Source organism: Rhinoderma darwinii, chromosome 1, assembly GCF_050947455.1.
Source record: "Rhinoderma darwinii isolate aRhiDar2 chromosome 1, aRhiDar2.hap1, whole genome shotgun sequence".
In the NCBI taxonomy this organism is placed as follows: Eukaryota; Metazoa; Chordata; class Amphibia; order Anura; family Rhinodermatidae; genus Rhinoderma; species Rhinoderma darwinii.
In genome coordinates, this window is record NC_134687.1 from 356,660,126 (window position 1) to 356,683,398 (window position 23,273).

The window sequence follows — 23,273 nt, forward strand, 5'->3', positions numbered from 1 at the left end:
CTAGGAGTCCCTGCCTCGCTGCGGGACAACTGTCCCGTACTGAAAACATAATTACAGTACGGGACAGTAGTTCCACGGGGAGGCAGGGACTCCTAGCGTCGTACATAACTATGATGCTATGATGCTGAACCCAGCCTAAAGGTTGTGTTGTTCTACCAATATATTGGAGATTGCAGGGGCATGTCAATAAATAGACCACATAGTCGCTCCTACAATTAAGGAATGTTTTGATGTTATGATGTGGTTCTATGTGATATGTTATTACGACAAAAACACCACAACGAAAAGAACCACAAAGTGAGGGGGACATACTAGGGCGACTGGGCTTAGGATCACGCAGTTTCCTTGGGGCAAGAATATTTCTTAGGGTTTGAGATCTTCTATAGGTGATCTTTGGCAGGTCGGCTAAAATGTCTTTCAGGTATGGATCATTTTTTTAACCCCTTCCCGCCGCAGCCCTTTTTCAGATTTTAATTTTTCATTTTTTGTAGTTGTAGTTTTTCGTAGCACCATTTATTTTGCCATATAATGTACTAGGAAACGGGAAAGAAATTATTTATGGGGTAGAAAATGAAAAAAAACTGCGATTCCTCCATGGTTTTTTTGCGCGCCGTTTTTACGGAATTCACTGTGCAATTAAAACAACATGTTAACTTTATTCTGTGCGTCAATCCGATTACGGCGATACCAAATATATATAGTTTTTTCTATATTTTACTACTTTTACAAGTGAAGACCTAAGTGTAAAAAAGAAAATTTATTTTGTTTTGCCAAATTCCGAGAGCCATAATTTTTTTTATTTTTCCATCGATTAAGTGGTATGAGGGCTTATTTTTTGCAGGATAAGCTGTAGTTTTTAATAATACCATTTTGGTGTACATGCGACGGTTTGATCACTTTCTTTATTTCATTTTTTGTGGGAGATTAAATTACCCTAAAAAATAGAGATTCTGGCGTTTACAATTTTTTTTTTTACGGCGATGCCGCTCGTTACTCTGAAGTGTCGGCTGTAACAAACATCCGACACCCGAATCGTATGGAGCGGGTTCACTCCGTGAGCCCGTTCCATACATCCCCTACCCGACTTTGGCGTATGGATACGTCAAATGTCGGGAAGGGGTTCAAATGTACCAGTGTTTACACAAAACAGAGGTTATACGTTTACTTCCCGTATTAAAAGTCGTGATAAAATTGTGGTTGGTTTTTTCAGTGTCAATAGTCCTAACCACTGGTCGTATACAATCCTCTTGGATTAGGCGAGCAGCTTTCATGTGGGCCCCTTTAATCAAACTACGTGGAAAGTTTTTTTTTTTCTTTTTAATCGTTTTTTTTAAATATCACATTCTGAATTAAAAAGTTTTGGGTTGGAACGATTTTTTTCTAATTCTTCTGAATTGACTGAAAGGAATGTTTCTCAGCCAGGGAGGGTAATGGGCGCTTTTGAAATCCAGGTAACTATTCACGTCAACTGTCTTAAAATGTGTGTTGGTGACCAGATTTCCATTGGTATCCTTGCTGATAACGAGATGTAAAAAGTCAATTGATGTGGCTGAAAAGTTATGTGTAAAGTTTAATCCAAATTGATTACAGTTTAAAAATTCCATGAAGAGGCAGGCCTTGGTCGCGTCCCCTTTCCAAATAAAAAATAAATCATCAATGTTGCGTCTGTAGAATAAAATATTGTCTTTAAAGAGGTGATTGCCATAAATATGAAGGTCCTCAAAAGCACCCATATAGAGGTTGGCATAGGAGGGATCGAATCTTGACCCCATAGCGCAACCCCTGATCTGTTTGTAAAATTTCTTATCAAAAGTAAAAATATTATGATGATTCTATGCCAACCAGGAGATCAGCCATTTCCCCTCCTCCTCCTCAATGTCCTGTGACTGGCTGTAAGGCCTTGTTCACACGGCGCTAAAAAACAACAATGCATGAACGGGTCAAGGACGTTAGCGTTTTTGTAAAGCGCTTTCTAACATACAGGTGTTTTTGACGTGTTTTTGGTGCATTGATCTGACACTTCTGTTTTTTACATGATGCGTTTTTTTTAAAATACGCACGCACGCGCGTAAAAAAATGCGTCCTATGCACTACAATGCATGTTAATGGGAAGCTTAAAGCATTCGTTTTTTACGCCGTTTTTGGCTCGTAAAAAACTTCAGAAATGTGACGAATGCACGCTGTGTGAACAAGGCCCAAGACAGCTGGATGCAAGAGCAGCCTCCTCCCTCTGTCCTGTCCGCAGTAGCACACAAGGATTGTTGAACTCTGACCCTTTACTAAGCTCCACCCCTTCAGCCGTTCACTAGCTGGAAACGTAACAGATATGCAGGAAATTAACCCTTGTGTTCTCTGCAGGATTTCTACATGATTTGTTTGCTTCAAGAACATGCAGAAAATCCTGCAGACTGACCATCTCCAGTTTACATTTATCGCTCATTTTTAGGTTTAACGTTCCTTTAAATGTGTCTGGTCTGGAAGGAATGCAATACGCTGGATATAAACCAGTTAATATCTTATCCTTACGGTTGTCTACATTCATATTCTTCTATTTATTTGTTTTTACACATTGGTCTAACTTGCGTTATCTGTAAACTAATATCAGATTGATCATCTATTTGCAATCCACATTTTCGTTCTTTCTCAATTCCTTTTTTCTGTACCCAGAATTCCAATTCCTGGAATGTGGGTGTATAGTGAAGAAGAGGAGAGAAATGACAAGAAGTTTTTGTTACAGACTTTCAAAACCTCTCTATATTAACAATGCCAAGTAAACATTCTGTTCCTCCTTCTTCTTTTAGAAAATAAAAACTAGCAACTTGTTAGTTTGCAATAATATTGTAGAAATGGTTCATTATTTAATACCTAATTCGACATCATGTCTCAATGTGTGTACTTTTGTAGATGCCAGCGTTTTTCTATAAACGGTACTTGCAGAGCAAGCATCTCTGTCAATAAGCTTATTAAGCATCGTTATTTCCTATCTGAAGAATATGATGGTAAACACCAGCTACAATGTCTTTCCTTTCAAGGAGAATGGCTTAGTTAACCCTTACAATACGTGAATCCGGTTCAAAATCCAAATGACAGACCTGAATAATATAGTATTTCAAGAGACAAAATAATTGATCAGTTTTTTTGTTTATTTAGTAAGAATGCATTTTAATTTCCAAATTACCCCCTAATAAAAATGTAGCAATTTAACAAATGATCAGTCATTTGTTTAGATTTTCCCCATTAAAAAAAAATGTTGTAATTTTTTTTTGCCATGGTCTTGTCTTGGTCATTTGAAATATGTGCCGATGTATCTGAAAAGCCGGCTGATCTGCTTTTGTATAATGTAGTGGCACTCCTGGTATACCACATATGGCATCGGCACTGGAATATAACTGTCATTTTACAGGGACTCTGTGAATATGCGTTCTGTTGTGTGCACATTTAATAAGAGTTTTTGTGCTGATCTGCCCATAAATGTATGAATTTACCTCTTTAAATTTTTAGTGACTGAATTTAAGTTCAAGAACAATAATTCATTGGGTTGCCATAGTTACTTGCAGTTACTTTTTATTATTTTTTTTTTAATCTATATTTGCTAGCACAGAGACAAAGTAGAGAGGTTTCCCACTGATTGGATGGCTTGGGTAACGCCACAAATGTATTTATGGTTCTTTTACACTTTTCTGATTATAATTGGTTGGAATTTGAATTAAAACTTCTTAGTCCCATAAAAAATATTTTCTATACATTAATCAACCCCTCTTACTTGACTTCTCTTATTCCTTCTCTCTCAAGTGTCTATTTTTATCTCACTTTTGCCTCACATTTTTCCATCTCTTCCTTCTTTACCTCTTCTTTTTCCCCTCACTCCCCCCTATTTCCACTTCTCTCTAATTCTCATTACCTCCTTCTTTCTTCCTCTCATTTCTGTCTTTCCCTTTTATGTTGACTACCACTTTTTAGGATCACAAGAAGTAATTTAATAATTTTGACCTGAGACCGGAGGGTCACTTTAGTATATATGAAGGTGTAATATTACATGGGGCTCTCCAGTTGTGCCCCTCTGCGGTGGATCTGCCATTTTAGGATCCCCTCTGTGCTGTCATAAAATGGCCACTAAGACACTCCCTCTGGCCAATCTTAGAACAGTGGGAGTGTCTCAAACTTGTCGAAGAAGCACTGCAGCCATTTTGAGACTGCACAGAAGGGACCCTAAAGCGGCTCATCCACAGTAGAGGGGCTCAACTGGCAGGCACCAGTTGATACTACTCTATATACCCCATCATATTTAAAATATTGTCCCGGGACCGGAGGGTCACTTTAAATGCAGAAAGGAGACATGAAATAGACCTGAAAACCCCTTTAATCGTTTTTATTTTTTTTGGTACCTTTGTGCCTTTTACTGCACTACTATCCTTCATAAAGATTAGTTCTACAGTTTTAGATATTTAAAGGAAACCTGTCACAAGATTTTAGTGCACTTAGGGCCTGTTCACATCACTGTTGCCCTCCTGCTGAGGGGTTCCGTCTGAGGTTTCTGTCGGGTTAACCCCTCAACGGAAAGGCAAATGGAAACCTAAACTTCCGTTTCCCTCACCATTGATATCAATGGGGACGGAAACGTTGCTAAAGGTTTCCGTTTGTCACCGTTGTGACAGGGTTCAATTGTTTTGGCGGAATCCATAGCGCAGTCGACTACACTATTGTTTCCGTCAAAAACTACGGAGACCTGTCTCAACGGTGACAAACGGAAACCCTTAGCAATGTTTCCGTCACCATTGATATCAATAGTGATGCAAACGGAAGCTTAGGTTTCTGTTTGCCTTTCCGTTGAGGAGTTAACCCGACGGAAACCTCAGACGGAATCCCTCAGCGGAAAGGAACTCTGATGTGAACACAGCCTTAAACCAGCATGTTATACTGCTGAGGTTTAGCATCCTATACATTCTTCTCTTAAAACTGTCTGCTTAGCATTTTGTCGTAAAAGAATTTCTAATATAGAGTCCGCTGTATGTAAATTATCAAAGAGGAGTCCTGAGATGAGACCAGGTGTTGAAGCCTCGGCTTCATCTGAGCACTGAGAATGTGCAGGATTTCTATGGACTATTCTCCGGACTCTTCTCAGATAATTTACAGGCATCGCACGCTGAATTATAACTTCTATTTCAACAAAATGCTAAAACGAACCGTTTAGCGTTCTAAACCTGCCCCTCTCTAAAGCCCAGCCGTATGATGACATGCTAGTGGTTTAGTGCTCTAAAATCCAGTGACCGGTTCCCTTTAAATTTTTCCAGCTGGTGCAAAAATTGTTATAATTTTCAGTCTAATTTACATTTGTCTTCCCAGCAAGCCTCACCGCTTATTCTACAGTACATGTAGTTCTTTTTAAATGGGTTTTATTGTTATTGTGGTTAGAATTGTTGTTTATCTTGCTAGTATATGGATAGTAAATGATAAGTATGGTAATGATCTGTAAGTTGGCAATGACAAAAATGTGACCAATCCTGCATCTATTGTAACGCCCTATTATTTTGGACTGATTTGACATGTGTTCCATTGGCCAATAATATTTATCTGATAAGTTTTAAAATTCGGTGTCTAGTTCCCAACTTTGGCAAGGCAAAACTTTTATTATTAACATGATCATTCTTTAATGTTTGGCACAGTTCTTCCTTAAAAAAATGTCGAAAAATATTTAGCATGCATGATGTTTTTTGACAATCTAGTCCAATATGTAATTTCAGGATCGACCATTTGTCTTATTTGAGGAAATCTTTACTTTTGCAACTACCAGATATGTGATTCCTCTGTTTTTTTTTTCTCCCAGAAGATGAATGTGTCACTACGGTCGCTGAGGAAGATGTTGTCAGAAGCAAGTGGCAAAGAGTCATGGGTGATAATTATGACATTGTGGTATGTTTCATTTTAAGTTTGCGTCATTCATGTAGGTTATTTTTGTGCTTTTATGAAAAATAAGAGAAGCTGAAGACTTGGCAGGGTGATAGTTCTACCCCGGCACACCACTATTACACCGCTGCTTACATTGCCTTTTCTGTATTGTGTTTGGACACCACTTATATAGTGTGCCCTACAAATGTTTGCTTGTTTAACTACTAGAACTTTGTTCTCTCTCCCATTATCTGCGACATACTTCATATAACATAACATTGCATTTCTTCCGACTTAGTATTTTGTATATTGATTCATTCTTTTATTTATTCATAAATTTGCTTCATTAGGCCCCCTGCGCACCACGTTTATTGCACTACGTTTGACAAATATGCCAGGAATAGATTCTGACGTATACGTTAAACTCAGACTGTGACAGATGCCCTAACAGTGGCATCAGTCACCATACACTATAATTGTATCTGTTAAACAGATACGTCATGAACTATGGTCATTAGTCTTCATGAAGTATCCGTTAAATGTATACCATTATAGTCTTTGGGTGACAGATTCCACTTTGATGGATACGTTACACAGATTCCTAAACCATAGACTATAATGGTATATATTTTAACATATATATATATATATATATGTGATATATATATATATATATATATGTGTGTGTGTGTGTATATATTAGATCATGTAAAACTTTTAAAAAGCCCATGACATATATGTTAAACGGAGTTGTTTAATGTATGCCTTACAGTGAAATACATCACACCTATAGACTCCCATGTTTAAAAAAAACGTTTACCGCATGGTATATATTTTTTTTACATGATTCCATACTTTAAAAAAATAAAATAAAAAAATAAATAACCTGACAGAGGCCAAAAGGACACTCTATTGGCCTCTGTTTGGCTAATGGAGCCCTAAGTACACATTTAGCTTGTACGCCAGGAGCATGGGTCTGTAATAAAATGATGACATTATGAAACACAGAACATAATGTGGATTTGTTTTTCTGCGTTCTCATTTTTAGATGATCAGCACAGTATTCTGCCAGTTTTTGTGTTTCCGTCTTAATCTTTTCATTCCAGATATGACAGTTGGAATGTATTAAGGATTTTTTTTCCCCCCAAATTACAGCACAGTCTATATAGTTACTATGGAAACGTTAGCAATTACATGCGTTTTACAAGCTTCGACTGATAGTTGTTCCAAATAAACACTAACAATTCTGTGCACTTGTTTTTTCCATTTTCTAGGTTGCCCAAGTTAACAAGTTCAGTGAAAGCAGTGGTTTGGGCATAAGCCTTGAAGCTTCTGGTGGTCATCATTTCCTGAGGTCTATATTACCAGAAGGGGCTGTTGGTCGCAGCGGAAAACTGTACAGTGGGGATGAAATACTGGAAGTAAGATCTAGTTACAGAATTTGGACAGTTGTCCTTTTATAATCTTTCATATATTTTAGGTTGTCTTTTGCTTGTGCAACTATTCGCTACTGGTCTTGAAATAAAACAAACAACATGTCTTTACAAGTGGCAATTCCTCGACATTGCGATTTTAATTGTAATCCTAGTCACATGGGACAGTACGAGGCACCTAAGTCTAGATGGGTGGTTTAATTGTCAGAACATCGAGCAATTGCTCTTGCAATCAAAATTTTCAACATCCCTCAGAATCTGTGCTCGCTTTTTCGAATAAAGTAGTTGCCTACAAATACTTACACGTGGAGAAGATCGTAAGCGAAGATCAAAGTTAGTCCAGTTATTATTGAAGCTTGTAAAAGAAGCTTTCGAGTTCTACCTGGATAAGAAAAATTATGGGTTAAAGCCACTAATGGCAGCCATTAAAATGCCTCTAATGATTGTCACCAATTTTTTCACATACGTTGAATAGGATTGCTCATCTCTATAAACGGTTGCTGTCAAAATCATAGAGTTAGCGTAAGGCTCCGCAGAGTTGCATTGACCTGGTCACGCTGCGGGCGAAAACCACGCTGGCACACTGTTTGGCGCAGTTATTAACCCCTTCCCGACATTTGACGTATCCATATGCCAAAGTCGGGTAGGGGAAGTATGGAACGGGCTCACTGAGTGAACCCGCTCCATCCGATGCAGGTGTCGGCTGTTTGTTACAGCCGACACTTCAGAGTAACGACCGGCATCGAGCGCGATCCCGCTTGTTTAACTCGTTAAATGCTGCCTTCAATAGAAAGAGGGGCGACCCCCTCTAACAGCTCATTGCGCCCCCCGCAACGTAATCGCGTTACTATGGCTGCCTGGGGGCCTAATGAACGCCCCTACGTACGCCATCTTTGTGCACCTATTAAGCCCTGCATCCAGCAGGACTTAATAGGTGCCTGTCAGAATCACGATATACTGCAATATATTAGTATTGCAGTATATCGTGCTAGCGATCTAACGATCGCTGGTTGAAGTCCCCTAGGGGGACTAATAAAAAAAAAAGTAAAAAAACATTTTTTTCGTGTAAAAAAAAAATAAAATAAAAAAGTGAAAAGTTAAGAAAAAAAACCTTTTCCCATTTTCCCCTTAGAGCATAGTAAATTTTTTTATAAATAAACATAACTGGTATCGCCGCGTCCATAAAAGTCTGAACTATTACAATATATCATTATTTAACCCGCACGGTGAACTCCGTAAAAAAAAAATTGTAAACTCCAGAATCTCTATTTCTTGATCACCTAATCTCCCACAAAAAATGAAATAAAAAGTGATCAAACCGTCGCATGTACACCAAAATGGTATTATTAAAACTACAGCTTATCCCGCAAAAAATAAGCCCTCATACCACTTAGTACACCGAAAAATAAAAAAGTTATGGCTCTCAGAATTTGGCGACACAAAATAAATGTTACTTTTAACACTTAGGTTTTTACTTGTAAAAGTAGTAAAATATAGAAAAAACTATATATATTTGGTATCGCCATAATCGTATTTACCCACAGAATAAAGTTAACATGTTGTTTTAATTGCACAGTGATTTCCGTAAAAACAATGGAGGAATCGCTTTTTTTTTTCATTTTCTACCCCACAAACATTATATGGCAAAATAAATGGTGCTATGAAAAACTACAACTTGTCTCGCAAAAATCAAGCCCTCATAGGACTATATAGACGGAAAAATAAAGACGTTATGGCCTTTGGAAGGTGGGGAGGAAAAAACGAAAATTGAAATCTGAAAAATGGCTGCGGCGGGAAGGGGTTAAATTGCCTGTTAATGGATGCGCAGTGTTTCGGCTAAAACTGCTGGTTACCTGCAAAATTGTGCATTAATGAATAGACCCTTATGGCCTCACGATTTTGCAGTTAACCAGCAGTTTTACCCGCAACACCGCGCGGCCATAAACATGCAATATGACCACCACTCCGAATGGGTCAATGTTGCTCCGTGGGGCCTTACCCTTAAAAATGTCAGACCCTGCAGACAGGTACAGCTGCTATGGAGCTCATTGAGCTGATGTTATTTTAACTCTTTCTTTTCCAATGCAACAGTAAGTGGAATATGAATCTGTATTGTTCATGTCATTCACTCCAACTGCTTTATGTAATGCTGTGTGCAATAAGGGTTGCAACCTTTGCTCTAACTGGGTTTTACCCGAAGGGCCGATCAACCATCATGGCAAAAGCTCTTCCACGGACTAAATCTTTTACGTTCCTGGGAGTAGACCTCCACTATATAGTGGTTAGTACATGGACTGGTCATTCATGGTCTTTTATTTTCTCACTGTAAAAAATGCACTGTAATAACTCACTGCTTTTAAATGGGACATTGTAGAGTATGTGTGAAAATGTACATAAATGGACAATCCGTGTAGCATCACAGTGGAATTTGCCTTCCTTTATAGGTAAATGAAATAACTCTCCTGGGCCAACATCATAAAGATGTGGTAAATATCCTGAAAGAGCTGCCAATCAGTGTGACTATGGTATGCTGTCGCCCACTACTACTGGATGCCAGTCCTTGTAATGTGGAAGAACAATGCATTTCTGAACAAGATGTCCATCTCATTGATAAGGTATTTGTTAAAGAAAGCTCAGGAAGAAAGCTAAACTCGCTGCTGACCTTGACAGTTATGTGTCTGTGCGAATGATGTGTCTTTGCCAGTGTGTATTTACCAATTATTAAGGCAAATTTAAGTATATCTGGCCTTTGCCTTCTGGATTTCCATGTCTTACTGTTTGCTTCTAAAGCTTTATTAACACGATTTGCACCTGTCTGGGACCCGTTTTCATGGATCCCTCATAGATTTGAGTCTATTGAGGGATCCAGGAAAACTGGCAAAAATAGGACATGTCCTATTTTTTCCCAGGCCGTTCACATGGTCCGTTAAAAAAAACTGCCGTGTGAATAGCCCCATAGACATGCGTTGATTTTAGTGCAGCCTTGTGAACGTTAAAATTAAAAAAAGCGTCCGTCACACGGCCGAGTATCCCTGTCGTCTAATTAGGGCCTAAGTATTACCATTCAATCTTACTTTATAATATATGTAACCAACGTAATACACTAGAACACTTTGAAGGGTAATTAATACATTACATTGTATGATGATATATTTATCTGAAATACATGAGCCAATTATTATCAGTACAGGAAAAACCGTTGAAGAATAACAAAGGATTACAAAGAATAAGCACATGGGGGAGACTTATTAAGACTGCGCCAGTCTAAATAAGAATCTAAATTAATGTGTCATATCTTCGGCTGTCCATGCGCCACTTCATAAGACCTTTATCATTTACGCCAGTGTCCACCATAAATTCTAGTAAAAGCCTCGGACTGCGGGTGACCATGCCCCCTTATGCTAAGCACCAACCACTTTTTTTTAAAATGGCAAGAGTGGTGGACACAGCCCAAAGTTTAAATTTTTCCAACTTTTGGGCAGTTTGCAACATTTCTATGCCGCAAAACTGTGTAGAAATGTTGTTGAATTCCGCTCATGGAGTACTCGCATATGCACTACTTTAAAATTGTGCCTCTGAGACTGGCTACACCTAAATGTGTGTGAGCAGGCTGCACATGGAGAGCCTATAACTGCAACTGCGAGTGTTTATAAGGACAATCTTGCTTACATTGATTCCTATGTAAGCAGGTTTATTCATACAGGTGCTTGCATGGATGTGGATTCAGGCTCTATGCATTCTGCCTACCAATTGCCACCTGCGCAATTTTAATGGAGTACATATAAGTGTGAGCACTCCTCTTTTTCAAATTCGTGTGGAATTCCCTTAAAGAGAACCTGTCACCTCTCCTGCCATGTCTGCGCCTGCGTGAGTATTCTTTTGTCACACACCCTCCTGACTACACTGCGCCTGCGTGAATATTCTTTGTCACACGCCCTCCTGACTACACTGCGCCTGTGGGAGTATTCTTTTGTCACACGCCCTCCTGACTACACTGCGCCTGCGTGAGTATTTTGTCACACGCCCTCCTGACTACACTGCGCCTGTGGGAGTATTCTTTTGTCACACGCCCTCCTGACTACGCTGCGCCTGCGTGAGTATTTTGTCACACGCCCTCCTGACTACACTGCGCCTGTGGGAGTATTCTTTTGTTACACGCCCTCCTGACTACGCTGCACCTGCGCGAGTATTCTTTTGTCACACGCCCTCCTGACTACACTGCACCTGCGCGAGTAATCTTTTGTCACACGCCCTCCTGACTACACTGCACCTGCGCGAGTATTCTTTTGTCACACGCCCTCCTGACTACACTGCGCCTGCGTGAGTATTCTTTCGTCACACGCCCTCTTGACTACACTGCGCCTGCGTGAGTATTCTTTCGTCACACGCCCTCCTGACTACACTGTGCCTGCGTGAGTATTCTTTCGTCACACGCCCTCTTGACTACACTGCGCCTGCGTGAGTATTCTTTTGTCACACGCCCTCCTGACTACACTGCACCTGCGCGAGTATTCTTTTGTCACACGCCCTCCTGACTACACTGCGCCTGCGTGAGTATTCTTTCGTCACACGCCCTCTTGACTACACTGCGCCTGCGTGAGTATTCTTTCGTCACACGCCCTCCTGACTACACTGCGCCTGCGTGAGTATTCTTTCGTCACACGCCCTCTTGACTACACTGCGCCTGCGTGAGTATTCTTTTGTCACACGCCCTCCTGACTACACTGCACCTGCGCGAGTATTCTTTTGTCACACGCCCTCCTGACTACACTGCGCCTGCGTGAGTATTCTTTCGTCACACGCCCTCTTGACTACACTGCACCTGCGCCATTCCCAGCGACCAACAGAGAACCAATGTGCGGTCTTTCCGAGAACAGAGGAGGTGTGCTAAATGGCTCTGGAGCTGGCTGAAATACCAGCTCTATGCATTGTGGTAAATGTAGCCTTGGCGGGACCGGAAACTAACGTGGACTGGAACTCCTGGATGTAAACAAACGGAAAAATTTGCAAAGATGGGAATCGTGAGGAAAACATCAGAAACAAGAAGGTGGTATTGGGAAGGGGGGCTTATTGGAAGATATTTAGTGTGCCCAGGCCTTTTTAAAAAAAATTCAATTCGCATCGGAAAACCCCTTTTAATGTGATAAAAAATGTGTTTGTGCATTCACTTTTCACTTATGTTGCACATTACAGGAGGACGAGTCTTCTAATACCCAGTTATCCACACTCTGGAAAATACAAGATGATGATCCTTTAATTCCTGGCCTAATATGTAGTAAAGAATCACAGGTAATGTATTGTGATAAGAGCACCACCTACAGGTATTTGATCTAATGTTCCATAGTACAGAATTTATCCGACTTTGAGAATAAATAACTGGCACAAAATATTTTCAGAAATGAAAGAATAAGCTGTACTAGCTTGTGTTAGGTACAAGGTATATGCAACCAGGGTATAAAAAGATTCATGGTGCCATCATTACCCACCATCTTACGAACAAAAAATAACATGGAGTATAAAAAGCAGTATGGTTCCCGACCCACTCAATTTTGCAATTTTTTGGAAGGATGACAAATTTGACGTTCTATTTGTAGTGTACTAACATTATAAACTAATACTTCATAATGTTTAGAAAAAGCTGCATTGCTTGAAATGTAAGTCTTGTGATTTTAGCTTCATATTGACTTCGGTGGTGCTGTTGGCTCTTCGGAAACTGATGACTTGATTATGGCAGAAGGGGACGAAAGTCCAAGCATTGAAGATACACAAGGGTCTCCCTTGGCAATGTGGGAGACTGAAATTCAGAACATTGAACTAGAGAAAGGAAGCCTCGGACTTGGTTTCAGTATATTAGACTATCAGGTATGGTCTTTGTATCAGATTCCATACCCTGTTCATGATTCATAGTTTGCCTGGGATTTTAATATTTCTCTGTCCTAGTGCAGAACTGTTTGATCAGTAACTTGAAGTTTAAATGAAATGTATAATTAGACAGAAGTAAACCTGCCACAGATTTCATTTATGCTCTGTGCACCGGTGTTTAGTTACGGCCGGCCTGCTCTCCCTTCTAAAGTATTTGTAAACTTCACAAAGCACATGGTCTGCCTTCAGAATTTTCATGTTCATGAAGGCTTTTCCTACATAATCTATTGTCAGTAGGAGCAAGGGGTTGTCCAGCAAGTTGATCGCAAGGGGACAGTATGCTGCCTGTAACCCTTGATGATAACTGCTGTGGACACCCACATATTGCTACAAGACAAATGTAGTAGTGAACATTACACAATGAAATCCATAGAACCTCCAGGGTGAGAGATGATCTTTGCAGTGACTTAGAATAGGAAGGTCCCAAGTTGGAGATCCCCCACCATGCTGTTCATTCCTTACACAAACTGCAGCAAGGTGAGCAGGAAGAATCGCCATCCGAATCATGGTGCATAAAACGAGCATGAAGTATATGGCAAGTTTAATCAAGTTAAAGAATTGCCTGCATGAAAAAAGATTCTGAAACTGTACCTACCCTTTATGTTTTCTGCCGTATTTAATAATGATATATGTTATTAGGATATATTACATGGATTCTTTGCGTTTAAACAAAATAAATATAACAAAATATCAAAATTCATGTCCCCTGATAGACTGTTCGTGAAAAACATAGTTTTGATGACTGTTTTTATATTCTCCCTGTTTGATAGAATTTTACTTTGTACATTTCAACCCTTTGTTCATAAAACATTGTATCTTTTACATGTAATTTATGTTATTTTACCATTGAATAGCAACAAAGTATGCATATAAATAAAGTAAAATAATGTTTGGTTTTAAACTTTTCATTTAGGATCCAATTGACCCAGCAAGCACAGTGATAGTAATCCGGTCTTTAGTGCCCGGAGGAGTTGCAGAACAAGATGGCCGACTTTTGCCTGGTGATCGCCTGATGTTTGTCAATGACATGAATTTGGAACATGCCAGTTTAGAGGAGGCTGTTCAGGCACTTAAAGGTGCACCAATAGGAACAGTTAACATTGGAGTTGCCAAGCCTCTGCCAGTAAGAATATTTCCGTGTTCTGTATTTAATACGTCCGCTATGTCAAGGTGTTTTTAATTTGCGCAAGTTTAAACTATAAATTAAAATTGAACCTTTGCTTGTAGGTATGGCACAGTATATATTTTGTAAGTTTAACCTACATGCTTGCCACCTCTCCAGAGATGCCCCTCTGCTGCATCCTTTGACTTAGGCGATCCATGATCTGGGCTATGACTCTCGGGCGTTGTTGCCATGTACTGCCTTGAAGCCTGTACAGAAAATGCACCCTCTACCCACTAACCAGCAGGGAGAGCATTTCCTGTTTTCATGAAATTGTATATGCCATAATCAGAATGTAATATTCTAATTCATGTGAAATGATTTACCAGTCTATACAACTGGTCCAGCAATATATTGTTGGTACTAAACACGTCCATTTTCCAGCATTAATTTGACTGTATATGGTTAGTATTACTGTAATATATGAAGCCGTATCGAGTCATTTGATTTAAAAACAAAACTAAAGAAAGGATTTCGGTGACTTTCCCCTCCAGATTGATAACTTTGAGTTTAAAGAGGCTCTGTCACCAGATTTTGCAACCCCTATCTGCTATTGCAGCAGATAGGCGCTGCAATGTAGATTACAGTAACGTTTTTATTTTTAAAAAACGAGCATTTTTGTCCAAGTTATGACCATTTTTGTATTTATGCAAATGAGGCTTGCAAAAGTACAACTGGGCGTGTTGAAAAGTAAAAGTCCAAGTGGGCGTGTATTATGTGCGTACATCGGGGCGTTTTTACTACTTTTACTAGCTGGGCGTTCTGACGAGAAGTATCATCCACTTCTCTTCACAACGCCCAGCTTCTGGCAGTGCAGATCTGTGATGTCACTCACAGGTCCTGCATCGTGTCGGCACCAGAGGCTACAGATGATTCTGCAGCAGCATCGGCGTTTGCAGGTAAGTCTATGTAGCTACTTACCTGCAAACGCTGATGCTGCTGCAGAATCAACTGTAGCCTCTGGTGCCGACACGATGCAGGACCTGTGAGTGACATCACAGATCTGCACTGCCAGAAGCTGGGCGTTCTGAAGAGAAGTGGATGATACTTCTCTTCAGAAAGCCCAGCTAGTGAAAGTATTAAAAACGCCCCGATGTACGCACATAATACACGCCCAGTTGTACTTTTACTTTTCAACACGCCCAGTTGTACTTTTGCAGGCCTCATTTGCATAAATACGAAAATGGTCATAACTTGGCCAAAAATGCTCGTTTTTTAAAAAGAAAAACGTTACTGTAATCTACATTGCAGCGCCTATCTGCTGCAATAGCAGATAGGGGTTGCACAATCTGGTGACAGAGCCTCTTTAAGTGTTGCTTTAGTAACTTGCTCAACTTTCTACTTGCTGTCTTTTCCTTTCATGGTGACCTCCTTGTTCTACAGATGTCCCCAGAAGAAGGTTATATTTCTGCTAAGGATGACTCTGCTTTCTACACTGCACACTCATATGATGAGGAAGGTTCCAGTGATGCTCCTCTTTTCCATGCTGAACTAGCGTTGGTTAGTGCCAGGAACCTTATTAAACATTAAAATATGGTTATTTTTTTTTAGGAAGACCAGCAAGCGAAGTGTAGGGATTATCTTTGTATCATTGCATAGCTAAAGTTACCATAGAATTTATATATGTTGATATATGACATTAAATTCTGAGCATTGGATATAAACCAAAGCCTACTTTCTTTTTATATCCATTGCAAAATTACATTTGGAATCTTATCTTCTACTTGTGGAATATGTCTACATTATATTTTAGATAATTCTGCATATTTGGCATTAGCAGATTTTATAGGTTAATGGAAATTATTCACAAAAAAAAGTATAGAAAGTTGAAATAACAGTATAGTTTGAAGTGAAGATCATACAATAAGCTGGTGGGCTACTTGGTGGATGTACAGTCTAAAAATAAGTTACTATACATTGGTACAGTCATGCAGTACAATATCATATAATGTTCAGGTTCGCTCCACTGAACCTCAGCTACTCTGCCGCACGACAACATTTGGGCATGTTTTCCTCAGAGCTATTGCACCACAGCCTCTTCATTCCTAATGTTCTCACCCTTCCTTCCTCTCTCAACAAAATTCCAGGCAGGTAGCTCTCAAAGTGACCCTTTCGCTTAGACAGAAATCAGATACCCTAATAAAGGTGTATTATTGAGTGCAGTCATGCCTAATAAATGGTTATCAAACAGAGCAACAAATAAGCTGCTGAGTGGACAAGAAGAATCTTGTGGTTAGCCCATTAATGGGGGCGAATGTATTCATTGAGAAAGCTCTGTTAGGGTTTGTAATAAATATCGTATGTAAAAGAGTTGGATATTTTTTCATCAGATGCTGAAAAACAAATTGCTCTGTATTCCTTTAAGTTATTTTGAGTTTATGACGTTGCAGGTGGAGACCAACGATGCTGACCAGACAGGAGACTGTTGTACAGAATCTGACTTTCCTCCTGATGATGACAGCTCACTTCAGGCTTCTATATTAGCCCTGCATGGCAGTGCCTGTAATGATGAACACCTTAATTCCTTAACTGATAGTTCTTTGCAGGTAAGAACATTTTTACAAAGTGTGCATATACATAGACACTGCTAGTAGCTGACCTCAACATACTTTATCAATGTGCAAAAAGGTGAATGGAAACGAGGTAATAATGGCTTGCAATCTGTTTCCAATCTGTTTCTGATGCTTCTTTCGTAAAAAATTGGAAAATTAACCTTTAAGACTGACAACGCAGAAAATGTAATTGTGGGTAGTTTGTAACGTAGAGCCCCTTTGGATTCTTACCAAACATATTACAGGAATAGGACTATATACCCGTTCTCTGCACAGCACCGCTACCAGCTTGGGCCCTGCGTACTCATGACTGGTGTATGTCCCAGTAGTTAGACACCACCAATCAGCTAGTGATGGTGTATCCTAGTGAAATAACATATAATGTATTAAACCCCATGAGTAAACGAAAGAGAGAGAGGTTCTCTCCAGATGCAAGTGTGCACGTGGCCTTGGGTGTATCTTAAAAGCTATGGTCACATTTTTACTGAATTGGTTTTATTGTTGCTTTTTCTTACTAAATGCAAAATTAAGCAACTGTCTGTGCAACTCCTATACATAACTTGGCTGTGCTGCTTCGGACATAGATCCAACTGGGGCTGAGGTAATCTGCTCTCTGTGATTTCCCCCTCCCTTCTCTCAGTGTTCGAGATACCAGCAAGGAGGGGAGGGGAGCAGGTTGTACACAGCAGAGCAAGGTGGGGGGGGAGGGGGGTAAGCTGACACAGGCTGTTGACAGGGGGGAGGCAGACAAAAGAATGTGCAGATGGGGAAAATATAACAGACTGTACTATATTAGTGTTGATAGGAAGGAAAGATCACAGGCAGAATCTGCAGGGGAAAGCAGATAGTGATTACACACTTCTCAGCATCAGCGTAGGGGAGAAGAGAAGTCTCATGGAGAAAGCAGTACAGGGATGAAGCTGTGCTAGTATATGCGAGCTAGTGAAGACAGCAGCATCCTGGGTTCAAAGTAGACCTATCCGGATTGTATTACTGGGAGGGACACGCACACAAGAAAATTCTTAAACTAGGAGCAGGTTGCAAACTGTATATCAGGATTTGAAAATCAATGAAGGAATAAAGACTGTAGCCTGAAACTTAGCATTACCTATTTAACGCCAGGTAACCACTAACATAAGTAAAAATAATTTTTTCCATCTAAAAGGTTTCCATAGCCTTTAACTTCTGCAGTAATATGTCTTTAATTAGGATTTCTCTAAGGAAGATGACAGCTTTCATTCAGCATCCCAAGTCCAAACTGGAAAGCTATATTTTCAAAAATCCCTTCCAACGTCTGAACTTTGGGCTACCTCAACATCAGTACTGGATATTAAGTTGCCTGCCAAGGATTTGTATAATATTAATATTGGCCCAACAGAAGATGCCAAAGGAGCTGGAATGAATAGTGGTCCTTCTTGTGAGTTTAAGGAGCTTTCAGGAGACGGTGGTCTTGAAAAGCAACTTGAAGGCACATCATCTGGTTCATGGGTACACTTAAAGACGCATGAAACTGAAACCCCTGCAGATCTTTCTGACACTCTTTTAAAGGTAACACTCTAAATCAAGTTGCTTTCTTTTTCTACAGTAACAGAACATAGAAGATCAGGCTTTGGTTACATCTGCATCCGAGCTTCCGTCGCAGTTTCCATCATATTTGAGAGGGAAAAATAGTGCTGCATACAGAGCAATTTTTTTTGTCAAAATGACTGACTCCATCACTGAACCAGTCTGACCTCAGTATAAGTCAAAGGGGTCCGTTGGGCGCCGATGGTGTTTTTCATATGCCTGATACAGTCTGCATCCTTGTTTCTATTATGAATAGAAGCCGCAACGCAGATGTGAACAAAGCTGTACAGATATTAAGAAGGTAGAATGTCCATCCAGGGAACTGTAAGGATCGGAAAATAATTTTTTTGAGGCAAATTGGACTATGCCTCTCAAGTATTTTTGAAATCAGTAGACCAATGATTTTTTTTCTCAACGAACTACACTATATGTACATCTGATGATCCACCTGTATCCATAACTATAACACTATCCATAACTATAACAGTAAAGTATGGAATGAGGGTTAAGTTAGACGGTTTTATGAGATTAGAAGAAAAAGATAGTCGGGGGGGGGGCGGGGTGAGGCTGCGATATCAGGCACATCCTGTTGGCAAGAGTGAAGCTATTCCTTTTTCTAATCTCACACAACCCCTTAATTCAAAGTTGCATTTGGAGCCACTTCGTTTTGACGAAAAGAATAGCGCAGCATGCAGTGTGAACATAACTTTAACAACTTTGTTTTTAGGGTGTGTTTTTTAAATTTGTAAATTTCTATTTTTTTCATGTATTAGTGATACCGCCATTCATTTTTAAAAGATGTATTGTCATATATAACAAAGCAGTGTCTTTCCACAATAGGCTGATAGACATTCATCTGGAAGACCGTGCATTGAAGCAAGCGGAGATTGTAACACTAAGGCTTTAATTAAAAGCGTGTTTGAAAAAACAATTACTGTAACCAGAGGAATCTGCAGCCTTGGTGAGTCCTGTCCCCCCCCCCCCCCCCTCCCATAAAGGGAACCGGTTTAGTTGAACATGTATCTTAGGGCAGCATGTTAGAGGAAGATGACCTGAGCAGATGAATTGTATAGCTTTGTAGGAAAATATCTTGGGGGGGGGGGGGGGGTTTACTTTTCTATGCTGACAGCGGCTCCTCTATGGCTTCGTTGACATCTGCGTCGGGGTTCCGTTCATGGGTAGTCGAGTGCGCTATTGATTCCGTCAAAACAACGGAAACCTTACAGAACGGTGACAAACAGAAACCATTTGCAATGGATGCGTTGCCATTGAAATCAATGGCAATGCAAACAGAAAGCTATGGTGTCCGTTTGTTTGTTTGGTTTCTGTACATGGGTTCCCCTGATGGAAAGGTCCGACAGGACCCATGAACGGAATTCTGACGCTGATGTGAACGAAGCCTAACACACAGGATAACCCTAATACCTATCACATCTGAGCACATAGAATAACCCGAATACCCATCACGTTTAAGTTCATTAACTTGATGCGATAGGTATTAGGGTTATCATGTGTGTTAGAGACACACAGAAGCCGCTGTCAGCTGAGCCGTTGGTCCAGCAGACTGAGGGATTCGCTTTGCAATGGTGCTATGCAGCTTCTTTGTATAGTGCATACATACAAGCAGCATCTCAAAAAGTAGATTTTAGACTTCGTTCACATCTGCGTCAGGGCTCCCGCTCAGGGGTTCCGTCTGAGTTTTCCATCAGGGGAACCCATGAACGGAACCCTGACTGAAACAAACTGAAAGCTCTGACGAAACCCATGAAATGAGTCCTGACACAGATGTGAACGAAGCCTAATTTTTAATGTCCATTTGAAAAATGTTTAAAAACACATAACACATAGATTAAAAGAAAAAAAGACTACAAAGGTTTACATAACCTTTAAGATTATTTTATCTTTCTTTTCTACATGGGTACCAAAATACTGTGTGACCATCGCTAACCGCAGTCATTACAGTCCCTATGGGGGTTATTAAACGGTGTCCCACCGACCCTGTGACATATAAAGCAGATATATTTTTGTAAGACAATAAATATATATATATATGTATATATGTTGCTGATGAATAAATCAGAACATAAATGAAGAAAGTGTTTGAATTATTTTATCTGGATTCCTGTAAAACCATAATTCTTTTAAATAAAGACACCGCAAGCAACAAGGCAGGCCTCAAGGAAAGTCCCTGTTTCTGAGCATCCTAGAACTGTCTATTCACATGGAGTGATTTCTGTTGAACAATGTCCAATTGCCCAGAGCACGTGGTAGATCAAAGACTTTAGCCTGATGTTACACTGTATCTATTTGTAGCTTTAAGCGTGTTAATAATCATTGTTCAGAGTAGTATCTCATTTTCCTAACGTTTAATGCCTTCACATGTATTAAGGCTAAACCAAGAATAAGAGTCTATTTACATGAGACATTTCCGTTTCATTTTTTTTTCCTGCAAATTAAATAATTTCAGCTGAACTTCTGCATTTAAAAAAAACAAACAAAAAGACAACAAAACTAAAGCCAAAAACGCAACAAAAAAATGTCTTGTGTAAATACATCCTTTCCATGAAGAAGGTAAATTTCCATATGATTATCATTTAATTCTTAAAACAGTTTTATGGGGAAATGTCCTTTAATGTTTAACCGCTTCCCGACCGCCCACTGTATATTCACGTCGGCGCTTGCTGGGCTCTGTGCAGCGCCGATGTGAATTCACGGTGGGTGTTAAAAGCACGATCCGGGTGTCTCAGAGTAGCGCTGACACCCGGATCGCGCTGTTATCACCTGCCTCTGGTCCCGGAGATATGATCGGGACCTGATTAGTTCAGGTCCCGGTCATGTGATCGCAGGGAAAGTGTGTTGTAGCAACGAACTGGAAAGTTTGTTGCTATAACAAACTGGAAAGTTTGTTGCTACAACAAACTTTCCCGGGGACCGATTGCTGGTGCTGCAGTCGCTTATAAGGCAGAACCGGGGGCCATATAACGGCCCCCGGGTCTGCCATGCACAGCAGCCTATGAGAACCAGCCGGATGCCGGTCCTCATAAGCTTCCTGTCAGTGTGACTCTCAGCGTCACACTGACAGTTTATAATACGTTACACTACCTAGTAGGTAGTGTAATGTATTATAGCAGCGATCAGTGCTGCCAGGCTTCAAGTAAAAAATAAAAGTAATAAAAAAGTTTTATAAAAGTGTAAAAACAAGTTATAAAAGTTACAAAAACAAAAAATGCTATTTTTCCTATAATAAGTCTTTTATTATAGGAAAAAAATGAAAATGTTAAAAAAAAGTACACATATTTGGTATCACCGCGTTCATAACGACCCAAACTATAAAACTATAATATTATTTTTCCCGCACGGTGAACACCGCAAAAAAATAATTCAGAATCACAATTTTTTTGGTCATCAACCCTCCCAAAATATAGATTAAAAAGTGATCAAAAAGTCGCATGTACCCCAAAATAATACCAATAAAAACTACAACCCGTCCCGCAAAAAACAAGCCCTTACACCGCTTTTTTGACGGAAAAATAAAAAATGATGACTCTCAGAATATGGTGACACAAAAAATAAATAATTTTATCGAAAAGTGATTTTATTGCGCAATCGCCACAAAACATAAAAAAACCTATATACATATGGTATCGCCGTAATCGTACCGACCCGCAGAATAAAGTAAAATGTCACTTATACCGCACGGTGAACACTGTAAAAAAAAAATACAAAAAACATTGTCAGAATATGTTTCTTTGTCACTTTGCTTCCAAAAAAATGTAATAAAAAGTGATAAAAAAAAATCACATGTACCCTAATATGGTACTAATGAAAAGTACAGATTGTCCCGCAACAAATAAGCCCACACACAGCTCTGTTGGAGAAAAAATAAAAAGGTTCTGGTTCTCAGAATATGGCGATGCAAAATGTGCAGAGTGTTCCAAAAGCAGATAAGATCGGGCGCCCTGATGTACTCTGCCCAGTTTACATATACCCCCACATCATAAACTGAAATACCAGCAAAACCCCAAACAGAACAGTTACCAAGCAAAATCTGCGCTCCAAAAGCCAAATGGCGCTCCCTCCCTTCTGAGCCCCACAGCGTGTCCAAGCACCAGCTTACGTCCACATATATGATATTTTATATCAGGGAGAACCTGCTCAACATTGTATGAGGTATTTGTCTTCAGTGGCCCAAACTGGGCACAATATATTGTGCATTAAAATGGCATATCAGTGGAAAATTGTAATTTTCACTTTGCACCATACGCTGCACATTAACGCCTTCGCGCACCACGACTTAATAGCATGTCGTGGTGCGAGGGGTTATATATGGAGCGGGCTCACGTGCTGTGCCCGCTCCATATTCTGCTGGTGTCCGCTGTGTATTACAGCTGACACCCGGGACTAACGGACAGGAACAGCGATCGCGCTGTTACAGGAGCCTGTAAAATTACATTATACAGCAATACATTAGTATTGCAGTGTATTGTACCAGCGACCTAATGATCGCTCGTTCCAGTCCCCTAAAGGGACTTTTGGGATATTTCCACTGTTTTGGTATCTCAGGTGCTTTGCATATGCGACATGACACCCGAAAACCATTCCAGCTAAATTTGAGCTCCAAAAGCCAAATATTGTTCCTTCCCTCCTGAGTCCTGCCGTGGGTCCAAACAGCAGTTTATAACCACATATGGAGTATTGCTGTAATCAGGACAAAATGCTTTACAAATTTTGGGGTGATTTTTCTACTTTATT

The 23,273-nt window shown here is 39.9% G+C and overlaps 1 protein-coding gene across 5 annotated transcripts in view; it reads left to right on the forward strand.

Annotated features, from left to right (window-relative positions):
* Positions 1–23,273, forward strand: part of MPDZ (multiple PDZ domain crumbs cell polarity complex component) — a 146,855-nt gene that overhangs the window by 46,712 nt on the left and 76,870 nt on the right. For all 5 annotated transcript variants that reach the window (XM_075826777.1, XM_075826793.1, XM_075826803.1 and 2 more), the window contains exons 13-22: positions 5,825–5,910; positions 7,161–7,307; positions 9,764–9,934; positions 12,513–12,608; positions 12,993–13,181; positions 14,155–14,364; positions 15,787–15,903; positions 16,794–16,949; positions 18,165–18,503; positions 19,362–19,482. In XM_075826777.1, the coding sequence (XP_075682892.1) occupies positions 5,825–5,910; positions 7,161–7,307; positions 9,764–9,934; positions 12,513–12,608; positions 12,993–13,181; positions 14,155–14,364; positions 15,787–15,903; positions 16,794–16,949; positions 18,165–18,503; positions 19,362–19,482 (1,632 nt within the window). The remainder of the gene's footprint in view (positions 1–5,824; positions 5,911–7,160; positions 7,308–9,763; positions 9,935–12,512; positions 12,609–12,992; positions 13,182–14,154; positions 14,365–15,786; positions 15,904–16,793; positions 16,950–18,164; positions 18,504–19,361; positions 19,483–23,273) is intronic.